At 43.5% G+C, this 12,343-nt stretch overlaps 1 protein-coding gene across 3 annotated transcripts in view; it reads left to right on the top strand.

Annotated features, from left to right (window-relative positions):
• tbck (TBC1 domain containing kinase) overlaps positions 1-11,852 on the top strand; it is a 195,960-nt gene extending 184,108 nt beyond the window's left edge. For 2 of the 3 annotated variants that reach the window (XM_072583894.1, XM_072583895.1), the window contains exon 26: positions 10,919-11,849. In XM_072583894.1, the coding sequence (XP_072439995.1) occupies positions 10,919-11,029 (111 nt within the window). In that variant the 3' untranslated portion in view covers positions 11,030-11,849. Of the gene's footprint in view, positions 1-10,918 lie in introns of all 3 variants that reach the window. The other variant, XM_072583896.1, reaches the window with a different exon arrangement.
• The last annotated feature ends 491 nt before the right edge of the window (positions 11,853-12,343 follow it).

Genomic DNA, 12,343 nt, shown 5'->3' with positions numbered 1-12,343 from the left:
ATCACCATGATATATTACCAATCAAAGCAAAAAGGCATTTTGAAACTGATTTGATAAATTGCTAGCTGGGGAGATATCATTCTAGCTCTGGGATAATAATCCAGAGATCCATGCTAATGTCTTGGGAGGCATAGGTTCAAATCCCACCAGGGAATTGGTGAAATTTAATCACAATGAAAGAAATAAAGTGTTAAGAATTCAAAGATACTTTCACATTTACCAGCACTGAGACTATCATCTATTGTTGTAAAAACATGGGGTCCAACAGTGGCCTAACCAATGTCCTGTACAGCCACAACATGACCTCCCAACTCCTGTACTCAATACTCTGATCAATAAAGGCAAGCATACCAAACCCCTTCTTCTATCTGCAACTCCATTTTCAAGGAACTATGAACCTGGACTCCAAGATCTCTTTGTTCAGCAACACTCTCTAGGACTTAGTGTGGAAACAGGCCCTTCGGCCCAACAAGTCCACACCGACCCGCCGAAGCACAACCCACCCATACCCCTACATTTACCCCTTACCTAACACTACGGGCAATTTAGCATGGCCAATTCACCTGACCTGCACATCTTTGGACTGTGGGAGGAAACCGGAGCACCCGAAGGAAACCCACACAGACACGGGGAGAATGTGCAAACTCGACACAGTCAGTCGCCTGAGGCGGGAATTGAACCTGGGTCTCTGGTGCTGTGAGGCAGCAGTGCTAACCACTGTGCCACCGTGCCGCCCACTAGGACCTTACCGTTAAGTGTATAAGTCTTGCTTAGATTTGCTTTCCCAAAATGCAGCACCTCGCATTTATCTGAATTAAACTCCATCTCCTCCTACTTAGCCCATTGGCCCTTCTGATCAAGATCCTGTTGTAATCTGAGGTAACCTTCTTCGCTGTCCACCACACCTCCAATTTTGGTGTCATCTGCAAACTTACTAACTGTACCTCTTATGCTCACATCCAAGTCATTTATGTAAATGACAAAAAGTAGAGGACCCAGCACCGATCCTTGTGGCACTCCACTGGTCACAGGCCTCCAGTCTGAAAAACGGCCCTCCACCACCACACTCTGTCTTCTACCTCTGAGCCAGTTCTGTATCCAAGTGGCTAGTTCTCCCTTTATTCTGTGAGATCTAACCTTGCTAACCAGTTTCCCATGGGGAACCTGTCGAAAGCCTTACTGAAGTCCATATAGATCACATCCTCTGCTCTGCCCTCATCAATCATCTTTGTTACTTCTCCAAAGACTCAATCAAGTTTGTGAGACATTATTTCCCCCACACAAAGCCATGTTGACTATCCCGAATCAGTCCTTGCCTTTCCAAATACATGTACATCCTGTCCCTCAGGATTCCCTCCAACACCTTGCACACCACCGAGGTCAGGCTCACAGGTCTATAGTTCACTGGCTTGTCTTTACCGCCCTTCTTAAACAGTGGCACCACGTTTGCCAATCTCCAGTCTTCCAGCACCTCACTTGTGCCTATCGATGAAACAAATATCTCAGCAAGAGGCCCAGCAATCACTTTTCTAGCTTCCCACAGGGTTCTAGGGTACACCTGATCAGGTCCTGGGGATTTATCCACCTTTATGCGTTCCAAGACATCCAGCACTTCCTCCTCTGTAATCTGGACATTTTGCAAGGTGTCACCATCTATTCCGCTACCTTCTTGGAAGAGCAGAGTCTGATTAGAACAAGTCAACATGGATTTAGTAAAGGGAGGTCATGCCTGACAAACCTGTTGGAATTTTTTGAAGAGGTAACAAGTAGGTTAGACCAGGGAAACCCAGTGGATGTGGTCTATCTAGACTTTCAAAAGGCCTTTGATAAGGTGCCACACGGGAGGCTGCTGAGCAAGGTGAGGGCCCATGGTGTTCGAGGTGAGCTGCTGGGATGGATTGAGGATTGGCTGTCTAACAGAAGGCAGAGAGTTGGGATAAAAGGTTCTTTTTCAGAATGGCAGCCGGTGACGAGCGGTGTCCCGCAGGGTTCGGTGCTGGGGCCACAGCTGTTCGCATTATATATTAATGATTTGGATGAGGGAACTGGGGGCATTCTAGCGAAGTTTGCCGATGATACGAAGTTAGGTGGACAGGCAGGTAGTACTGAGGAAGTGGGGAGGCTACAGAAGGATCTAGACAGGTTGGGAGAGTGGTCCAGGAAATGGCTGATGGAATTCAATGTGAGCAAGTGCGAGGTCTTGCACTTTGGCAAAAAGAATAAAAGCATGGACTACTTTCTAAATGGTGAGAAAATTAATAAAGCCAAAGCACAAAGGGATCTGGGAGTGCTAGTCAAGGATTCTCTAAAGGTAAACATGCAGGTTGAGTCTGTGATTAAGAAAGCGAATGCAATGTTGTCTCTTATCTCAAGAGGGTTGGAATATAAAAGCAGAGATGTACTACTAAGACTTTATAAAGCTCTGGTTAGGCCCCATTTGGAGTACTGTGTCCAGTTTTGGTCCCCACACCTCAGGAAGGACATACTGGCACTGGAACGTGTCCAGCGGAGATTCACACGGATGATCCCTGGAATGACAGGTCTAGCATATGAGGAACGGCTGAGGATACTGGGATTGTATTCGTTGGAGTTTAGAAGATTAAGGGGAGACTTAATAGAGACGTACAAAATAATACATGGCTTGGAAAAGGTGGATGCTAGGAAATTGTTTCCGTTAGACGAGGAGACTAGGACCCGTGTACACAGCCTTAGAATTAGAGGGGGTCATTTCAGAACAGAAATGCTCAGACATTTCTTCAGCCAGAGAGTGGTGGGCCTGTGGAATTCATTGCCACGGAGTGCAGTGGAAGCCGGGACGCTAAATGTCTTCAAGGCCGAGATTGATAGATTCTTGTTGTCTAGAGGAATTAAGGGCTACGGGGAGAACGCTGGTAAGTGGAACTGAAATGCGCATCAGCCATGATTGAATGGCGGAGTGGACTCGATGGGCCGAATGGCCTTACTTCCACTCCTATGTCTTATGGTCTTCTGTATCTCTGGCAAAAAATAGCTTTCATCTTGAATAGTAGAAAAATATTCTGTCAACAAAAGTGAGTGAAATTTGTAATTAAATGCAATGGATATAAATCCAACATGACAGTGTGTGAAAGAATTAATTAGCCGCAAGTAATGAGCAATATGATACATTTCTAAGGTTTGAGTCTGCTTGGAGCTTTCATGTTCTGAAGCAGTGAAAGGTACAAGTTGAGAAAAAGCTGGGCAATGGAATTAATTTTTGATTGCTCTGGTGTATAGCTGGCTTGCTCATGCAAAGATGGCTTCCTTTTGTGCTTTAAGCTTCCATGGATTTGTGGTTAGTGCAGTGCACAGGTCCAAGAGGCTTCTGTGACTAATGTTTAGTCTATTATGCTGTCAGATGGCCTTTGTGTATAAGCAGTTAAGGGAAGCCTCACAAAGCATTATTATGATTTAAGAAAAATACAAGTGCAGTGTGCCAGCAGCTACTCTGATTAAGATTCTAAAATCCTCACTCTTGAAAGTTCACAACATATGTAAAGCTTAGTGAATACCATGTCGTTGTCTTCCTCCTCCTTGAGATCTCTGCCGTCAACAGTGGCCAGCCTCCTCCACCGAGACAAAGACAGAGCTCCAATCCACTCCAACCAGAATGGGAACCAAACCCCGCGCAGGTGGCACCAATCTGATTCATGTCATCTGTCAGACCAATTGAGCCAAGCGGCCAGTCAGCCAAAATTCTTGTTGTAATGTGGAGCTAGGAATAGGGATGGTCAAGATCCAGTTTCTTTCCATTATCATGGACAACCAGGAAATTCTCCCACTCTTACCAATGGCGTATTCAAAGGATAAACGAGTTGATATTCAATCTATTTTAGCTGAATTATGAGCAAGTCTCGAGCAAGAGCATAATGCCGCTGAACTCTCGTTATCTCATTTTGACAGCCTCCCACTTGCTCATCATCCCTCTATCTGTGAACAGACTAGTCCAACCAACTCTTGAAAGTTCAGGCCTCACACTATCAAACTCTGCCTTACTCCAATTCAGACCTTTTATACAGGCCTATCTTTTTCCCATAACTAGTAGAATTATGATCACTGGTTGGCACAGTGGCTCAGTGGTTAACACTGATGCAATACAGTGCCAGGACCCGGGTTCAGTTCCAGCCTCGAGCCAATTGTCTGTGTTGAGTTTGCACGTTCTCCCCGTGTCTGTGCGAGTTTCCTTCGGGTACCCTAGTTTCCTCCCACAGTCCAAAGATGTGCAGGTTAGGTGGATTGGTCATGCTAAATTACCCAGTTGTTTGAGCAGTCGGTGTGGACTTGTTGGGCCGAATGGCCTGCTTCCACACTGAGGGATTCTGTGATTCTGGTCCCAAAGTGCTCCCTCACTAACATTTCAGTCACTTGCTGTGCCTTATTTCCCAGAAGAATGTCAAATCTGCTAGTCCTACAGTAGGGCCATGTACATATTGATTAGAAAAAAATTTCTTGAACACATTTAACAAATTCCTCGCAATCCAAGCCCTTAACACTATGGCAGTCCCAGTTTATATTTGGAAAGTTAAATCCACCACCCCCCCCCCCCGCCTACTATTATTCCTACATATATCTGAGATCTCTGTGCATATTTGTTCCTCAATTTCCCTCTAACTATGGGGGGTGGGATATCCCATTAGGGTGATCACCCCCTTCTTGTTTCTGAGTTCCACTCCTGTAGATTCACTGGACAGTCCCTCAGAAGTATCCTTTCTAATGCAGGTAATGTTTTCCTTAATTAAAAACGTCATTCCCTCCTCCCTTGCCTGTCTTTCTATCCTTCCTATTATCATCTAAACCCTGAAACATTGAACTGCCAGTGCTGCCCGTCCCTCAGCCAAGTTTCTGTAATAGCTTTGATGTCCACGTCCATGTTCCCATGCATGCCCCGAGTGCATCAGCCTTGCCTCTAAGACCCCCTGCATTGAAATAAATGCAGTTTAATTCATCAGCGTTACCTCATTCTCTGATTTACTCTTGGCCCCCTTTCCTAATTAACTTGCTCTTTTTAATTCAGAACCACCCTCATCTGTCTTTCTGATTCTCACTGCTACTTAGGATGCCCCCTGCGCCTGTTAGTTTAAAGGCTCATCAGTAGCAAATCTCCCCACCAGGATGTTGATCCCCTTCCAGTTCAGGTGAAGTCCATCCCTTTTGAACAGGTCTTGCACCAGAAGAGATCCCAATGATCCAAAATCTGAAATCTTGTCTACTGCACCATATTTTCAGTAGTTGATTTATCTGCCTTTATTATTCCTCGTCTCACCTTCTGAATGGAGAACAAGTTATAGAGTCAGAGAGATGGACAGCATGGAAACAGACCCTTTGATTCAACCCGTCCATACCGACCAGATATCCCAACCCAATCTAGTCCCACCTGCCAGCACCCGGCCCATATCCCTCCAAATCCTGTGGCTGTGAAGGACATTGGTTAGGCCATTGTTGGAATATTGCATGCAATTCTGGTCTCCTTCCTATCAGAAAGATGTTGTAAAACTTGAAAAGGTTCAGAAAAAATTTACAAGGATGTTGCCAGGGTTGGAGGATCTGAGCTACAGGGAGAGGCTGAACAGGCTGGGGCTGTTTTCCCTGGAGCGTTGGAGGCTGAGGGGTGACCTTATAGAGGTTTACAAAATTATGAGGGGCATGGATAGGATAAATAGGCAAAAAGTCTTTTCCCCGGGGTCTGGGAGTCCAGAACTAGAAGGCATAGGTTTAGGGTGAGAGAGGAATGATATAAAAGAGACCTAAGAGGCAACATTTTCACGCAGAGGGTGGTATGTGTATGGAATGAGCTGCCAGAGGATGTGGTGGCGGCTAGTACAATTGCAACATTTAAGAGGCAATTGAATGGGTATATGAATAGGAAGGGTTTGGAGGGATATGGGCCAAGTGCTGGCAGGTGGGATTAGTTTGGGTTGGGTTATCTGTTTGGCATGGACGGGTTGGACCGAAGGGTCTCTTTCCATGCTGTACATCTCTATGACTCTATGACTAAGTGATAGTCATGCCATTGAATGTCAAGGGACAATGGTGAGATTTTGTCTTGCTAGAGATTATCGTTGCACAGAGATTATGTACATAAATATCACTAGTGAATTGTCAGCCTGTGTCTGGATATTGTCCAGGACTTGCTGCATTTGGATTTAGTCTGTTTCAGTATATGAAGAGTCACAGGTGGTGCTGAATATTGTGCAGCCACCAATGAGATCCCTCCTCCTTAATATGGAAGGAAGATAATTGAAGCATGTGAAGATGGTTGGACCTAAGGCACTACCCTGAGGAACTCCTGCAGTGATAACCTGAAGCTGGATGACTACCTCCAGTAATTATAATCATCCTCCTATGTAGCAGGCCTGGTTCAAGCCAGCAGCAAGATTTCTCCCCTATTCCTGTTGACTCTAGTTTTACTAGAGCTCCTTGATGTCGCATTCAGTCAAATGTGGCCTCCATGACAAAGGCATCCACTCATGCCTCCCCTCTGGAATTCTGATAATTTGTCCATGTTCTATTATTTTATCCTTTTATTCCCATTCTGTGTGAACACCTTTATGACCTCTTCTAAATTTTGAACGTGTATCGGAAGCAGCTCTGGGGAAATTAGCCCAACGATCTCTGCTTCAGTTGCTATCTGCTTAAACTGCTTGATACAGCGAAATTGCAGAAAAGCCCTGTGCTTCAGTTTTGTTGATAGCACCAGAAATGCTCAAATATAGAACTGAGAAATTATGCTTGGTGGGCTATAGCTCTAGGAGGAAGTGAGGACTGCAGATGCTGGGGATCAGAGTCGAAGAGTGTGGTGCTGGAAAAGCACAGCCAGTCAGGCAGCATCCGAGGAGCAGGGACTGTAAATGATGTTGGTGCTGGAGGCATTAAGCTTAATCAATGGCTGAGGAGAGAATATATGAGCATGCATCATCCAATGTGTAGTGTCTTCAGTTTAAATTGTCTGTAATGGTTATTTGCAGTCCAGTTTAGCTACACTTTAAGGAAATTGTCAGCCTGTTTAATGTCAGCATAGGTTTTGAAAAAGAAATGTATGTTCCTTTCTAAACAGCTTGCTTTTCATCTCCTGTGTCCCCTTCTTCTAGAGCCATCGATACTTGGAAAATATCAATCTCTACTTGTTAATGCTTCGCCTCTTAATCTGGTCCAGTTGTTGTATAAAGTAAGGTGTGAAGTATTTGGCAGCTGACCATTGTTTGTATCTGGCTGCGACAGTCTTGAGTGGGTCATGAAATCCAGGTGCTTCCCATTCTCAGCGGATGTTAAGTCAGTGTCAGATTGGGTGCTGAACATGGCAGTGCTGGTGTGTGCAGGCACTGTGGCGAGAGCTGGTTAGTGAAGGGGGGGGGGGGGGGGGGGGTGTGAAAGATATGGGATAGCGCCAGGCACTGTGGCAAGAGCTGGTTAGTGAAGGGGGGAGTGTGAAAGATATGGGATAGCGCCAGGCACTGTGGCGAGAGCTGGTTAGTGAAGGGGGGGGGGGGGTGTGTGTGAAGGATGTGGGATAGTGCCAGGCACTGTGGCGAGAGCTGGTTAGTGAAGGGGGGGGGGTGTGTGTGAAGGATGTGGGATAGTGCCAGGCACTGTGGCGAGAGCTGGTTAGTGAAGGGGGGGGGGGTGTGAAGGATATGGGATAGTGCCAGGCACTGTGGTGAGAGCTGGTTAGTGAAGGGGGGGGGCGGTGTGAAAGATATGGGATAGTGCCAGGCACTGTGGCGAGAGCTGGTTAGTGAAGGGGAGCTAAAAGAAGAACTTCCCTTTAAAGAAATCTGTGTCATACCTCGAGCATGAGGTTCACTTCTGGTGAGGCATTATCCTGTAGCAAAGGAGGTTTTAGAAAATAGCACTCACAACAACATATAAGGAAGACAAAAATAAGATTGTTACTCAGTGATAACCCAGACAAAACTTGTCTGGTGAGAAGTAGGTGAGAATTATCTGACTGATACAATTCCAGATGTGCACCTTAAAATTACTTTGCAACCCAATTTTAATTTTTGCTTCTCCATCATCTTATTTTTAAGCATCTGATTTTAGAAAAGCCTTTCAACATAACTGGTCCATGCCAGAAGTAAGCACAGAAAGTGGTGAAGAAACTCTGGCAGCATCGATGAAGAGAGAGAGAGAGTTAATGTTTCAATAATATGAGAGTTAATATGACTCTTCTGCAGAACTAGATTGGTCCATGTCAGTGTTTGAGTTCTATCTCCACCTATTTTATTTAAGCCTATTAATAAGTCCTTCTATTCCTTTCTCTCAGATGCACTTATCTAGCTTCTGCTTAAATGAATCTATATCATTTGCCTCAACCACTGCAGTTGATAGTGAGTTCCATATTCTCTCCAGTCTCAGTGTAGTCATTGTTCCCAAGTCCCTAATGGGATTAATTGATGACTGTACTGCACTTTCATCCCTGGTTTCGGACTTGCTCAGAAGTAAAAGAAGAACTTCCCTTTAAAGAAATCTGTGTCGTACCTCGAGCATGAAGTTCCACTTCTGGGTGAGGCATAATCCTGTATCAAAGGATACCTAGCCTATAGAACCTAGTCTTAATCATGAAGATCTTTCATCAAAATCTTTGTTGCATCTTCTGTTTGCTAGAGGAAACAGTCCTTAATGCAGTTAAAATGCAGTCAAATGTAGTGTTTTGGCATTTGCTAATAATTGCCAATGATTTCTGAAAGTAGAAATAAATCTTAATCCTTTGGGAAACAATGCATTGTCCTCACTGAAGGAAGTGATCTTGGTGAGTGGTTAAGTCACTGTATTATGAAGGAAGGGAACAGCAAATGGATGATGAATGCTTTAACAGTGCTTTAAGTGACCCAGTTTTTCTGGCATGTAATGATTATTTGCAGTCTACTCCAGTGATAGTTTATAGAACCTGTCAACCTGCTAACAATACTATTTAGTTAAAGTTTGGGCATGTATTTCTGAAATAAACCAGACTCAACACTGACAGTTCTGCATCTCATAGTTTCCTAGGACCAATTAAAAATTATGCTTTCAGCCAATTCTTGGGCCGCTGCTTTACAGATTAATAAACTTCAGGGCTGGATCTTCACATTGGAACAGGGATGGAAAACAGGGGTCAGGACTGTTACCAGCTCCTGAGATCACCACCAGGGTAGATGTGCTGGTAAGATGGTTCATTAAACCAAGATTCTGCTTCCTTGCCATTAAAAGGAATATGCTGAAAATGTGTTGCTGGAAAAGCGCAGCAGGTCAGGCAGCATCCAAGGAACAGGAGAATCAACGTTTCGGGCATGCCCAAAACGTCGATTCTCCTGTTCCTTGGATGCTGCCTGACCTGCTGCGCTTTTCCAGCAACACATTTCCAGCTCTGATCTCCAACATCTGCAGTCCTCACTTTCTCCATTAAAAGGAATATCTCAAGGCAACATTCAGAGAATAGCAGAATTCTTCTGGTGTTCTGTCCAACAAGTATCCTTCAGCCAACATCGCCACAGTAAACTTATATGATCTCTATGGGGGGGAAGTAATGGGGGAGAAGATATAAAAGTTTGAAAAAGTGTACAAATAGACTCAACAACAGCTTCTTCCCCACTGTTACTGGACTTCTGAACGGCCCTCACATTTTTAATTTAAAGTTGATCTAGCTCTTTTGTGCACCTTCTCTGAAGCCATAATGTTGTATTCTTCATTCTGTTCTATTACCCTAATGCATTTTGAATGGTCTGACCTGGCCTGTATTGCATGCAAAACAAAAAAATTCCAATATTTCAAATCAAATCAAAATAACTAAATCTACTGAATGACCACCAACTGGAGAAATTACTGAAATTCCACTTTTTCTAGCTTCTATTTTAAAATGAATCAGAACCAAGATAAATTAAATGTGAGTTAAGAGTTAAATGATTCTCAAAATAAAAAGATAAATTTCACTTTAGGGTTGTTACAGCAAAACTGCATATAATATAGCTACAAGCACAATCATCAGGTTAAACCAATGTCTGACCATCTGCTTACTTTACTTTGTTGGTGCAGTTTTCAGTAACCCCATTTTGAATGCTTGGCAGAATTCCAAGAATGGTTAAAGGACATAAGGAATAATTAACAGCTGTAAAATGGTTATAAGAGAAACAGTTCTTGTACAGATGAGATTTTTATAGTGTCTTTGTAATTTGTATCAGTTTCAGAAAATTTTCAGCAATATTCCAGACTTACTAATGGCTTGCTATCTCACTGTATAGTGGATACTTGAAAAGTGGGTATAGAGGACACATTGCTGGGGTTTTTGAAGCTAAATGGGGAAATGTAAAGGGCCGTTGGTTGTGGGATTGTTGAGAGGGATGGGGGTGGAGGAAAAATATTGGTGGTAAAAAGTTAAGAGCTTAACAGTCATGGTTACAAAAAGACTGCTGTTCAGGTAAATAGAGGTGGGATTTCTGGCCTCATCATCCACCCAACTCCATCCTGCTCCAGAATAGAAATAAATGGGCGGGAAGCTCCTTATTGGTGATGGGAGTTTTACCAACTCCCACTTTAACAGTTTCTATATTACAAGATTAATGATAGACCTCTGTTTGGTTTTCATTCCACAAAGACCCTGTGCATTTGGTGAAGAGAGATCCAAAGGAAAGGGCAGAGTTTTGTTTTCATTTATTCTGGTACATGGGCATTGTTGGCATTGTCCATCCATACTACTAAACGGCTTGCTAAGGTACTTCAGAGGGAAGTTGAGAGTCAACCAAGTTAGGTTGTGACTGGAGTCACATATAGGACTGAAGACCTTCTTCCCCAAAGAAATTGAACGAAGCAGCTATCAGACATCCTTCACCCAGTTATCCTTGCAGTAATCTATCTGTACTTTAATCAGTGAGGCAATGCCACTTAGGATGTTTCTGTAACTAATAGCTCTGTCTTTCTTCTTCAGTTCACAGCTCACTTAGTGAAGCTGGGTTACCCGCGAGTCTGCATCTTGGATGGAGGCATCAACAAGATGAAGCCAACTGGGCTCCTCATGGTCCCATCACCACAGATCTGAATCTTTCCGCCCACAATAGAAGGAAATATTCGGACCGTACTGAGACAACGACAGCACCAGCATTAAAGCAAGAGGAACACTGGCACTCCAGATTAAAACTCCTCTCTGTGAATCATTAGCTGTGCATACTCAATAACTTGTGACGTAATTACACAGTCAAGTTTGACACGGATGGTAACCCAGTAGATAACGTGACAGACGGTGGTTTCTGATATCCAGCACTGATTGAGCAAGGGTACACATCTGAGTGCCGTTCAGCTATCAGACTCATTGTGTATCAAAACTTCTGTGTTTCTACAAAAACGAGACTGTGTCAATGATTGTGAACAGTGAATTCACTGGAATATTCCAACACCATCTTTATTTAAAGACTATACACCAAAGAAAACCTCGTGATTTCTTTTTTTGTTTTTTTTTTGGATCTGAAATAATTTAAAGAGACCCAAAGTGAAACTCTGGCTCTCCTTCTACAATAAGCAGATTATTACAAAAAAATTCTTTAGCTCTGTCTCCAGAAGGAACAGTAAAATCACTGCGACTAAATTAGCTTTTCAGAATGTGTTTTCCCATAATCTTAAATGACCATAATCCTCAAGTACTGAAAGGGCTTCACCCGAAGTTTAGCTGGAAAATGTTCCTTTCAGAGAATGCTGGCCTCTCTGTCATTTGTACTTCAAATTTTGTTTCAAACTTCATGCTTCACATGACTAACGTCCCTATCTCTCATGTTCTTAGGCTTTAAGTTGCCTAATAGTGTGTGTGCATAAGATTATCTGATCTTGCTTCTTAAATACAGTGTCCAATAGGGGATCATTTCCAGCGCACTCTGTGAACGATGCTGTGTTTTGTGACCCAGTCTGATGTATGCATTACGAATGCACTTCTGAAAGGTAAGGTATCTAACTGTCTGCCTCAAATCCCTGGTTTTCTTTGTAAAACCATTTACCTGTGGAAAAATGATGTCATAAAGCAGTAAAACTCCACCCCAAAGGGCAGTGGGAATGCAGTAACTGGAATTCCATCCAGTCCTGTGATCTATTTCATAATTTACTGAGATGACAGCTGAGCTGTAGCTCAAACCCACTTACCCACTTTTTTCCATGTGCATTGATGGCCACTCTGTCCATTTGGAGACAATAGACGTAGAAAAATTAGAGCATCATTACAGGAAGCTGTTTCCTCAAGGGACAAATTCAATGCCTAAACAAATTTGGCTCTTGGTAAGCTAAACCCCTCCAAACTGAAAATCTGGGATATTCAGTTCTTCCACCAAACTCTCTGGAGCTGATATCACCCCTGACTGGCATTAAAAGT

The sequence above is a fragment of the Chiloscyllium punctatum genome, chromosome 14, assembly GCF_047496795.1.
Source record: "Chiloscyllium punctatum isolate Juve2018m chromosome 14, sChiPun1.3, whole genome shotgun sequence".
Classification (NCBI taxonomy): domain Eukaryota; kingdom Metazoa; phylum Chordata; class Chondrichthyes; order Orectolobiformes; family Hemiscylliidae; genus Chiloscyllium; species Chiloscyllium punctatum.
Note: the sequence above shows the minus strand (reverse complement) of the source record. Positions and strands in the feature narration are given on the sequence as shown.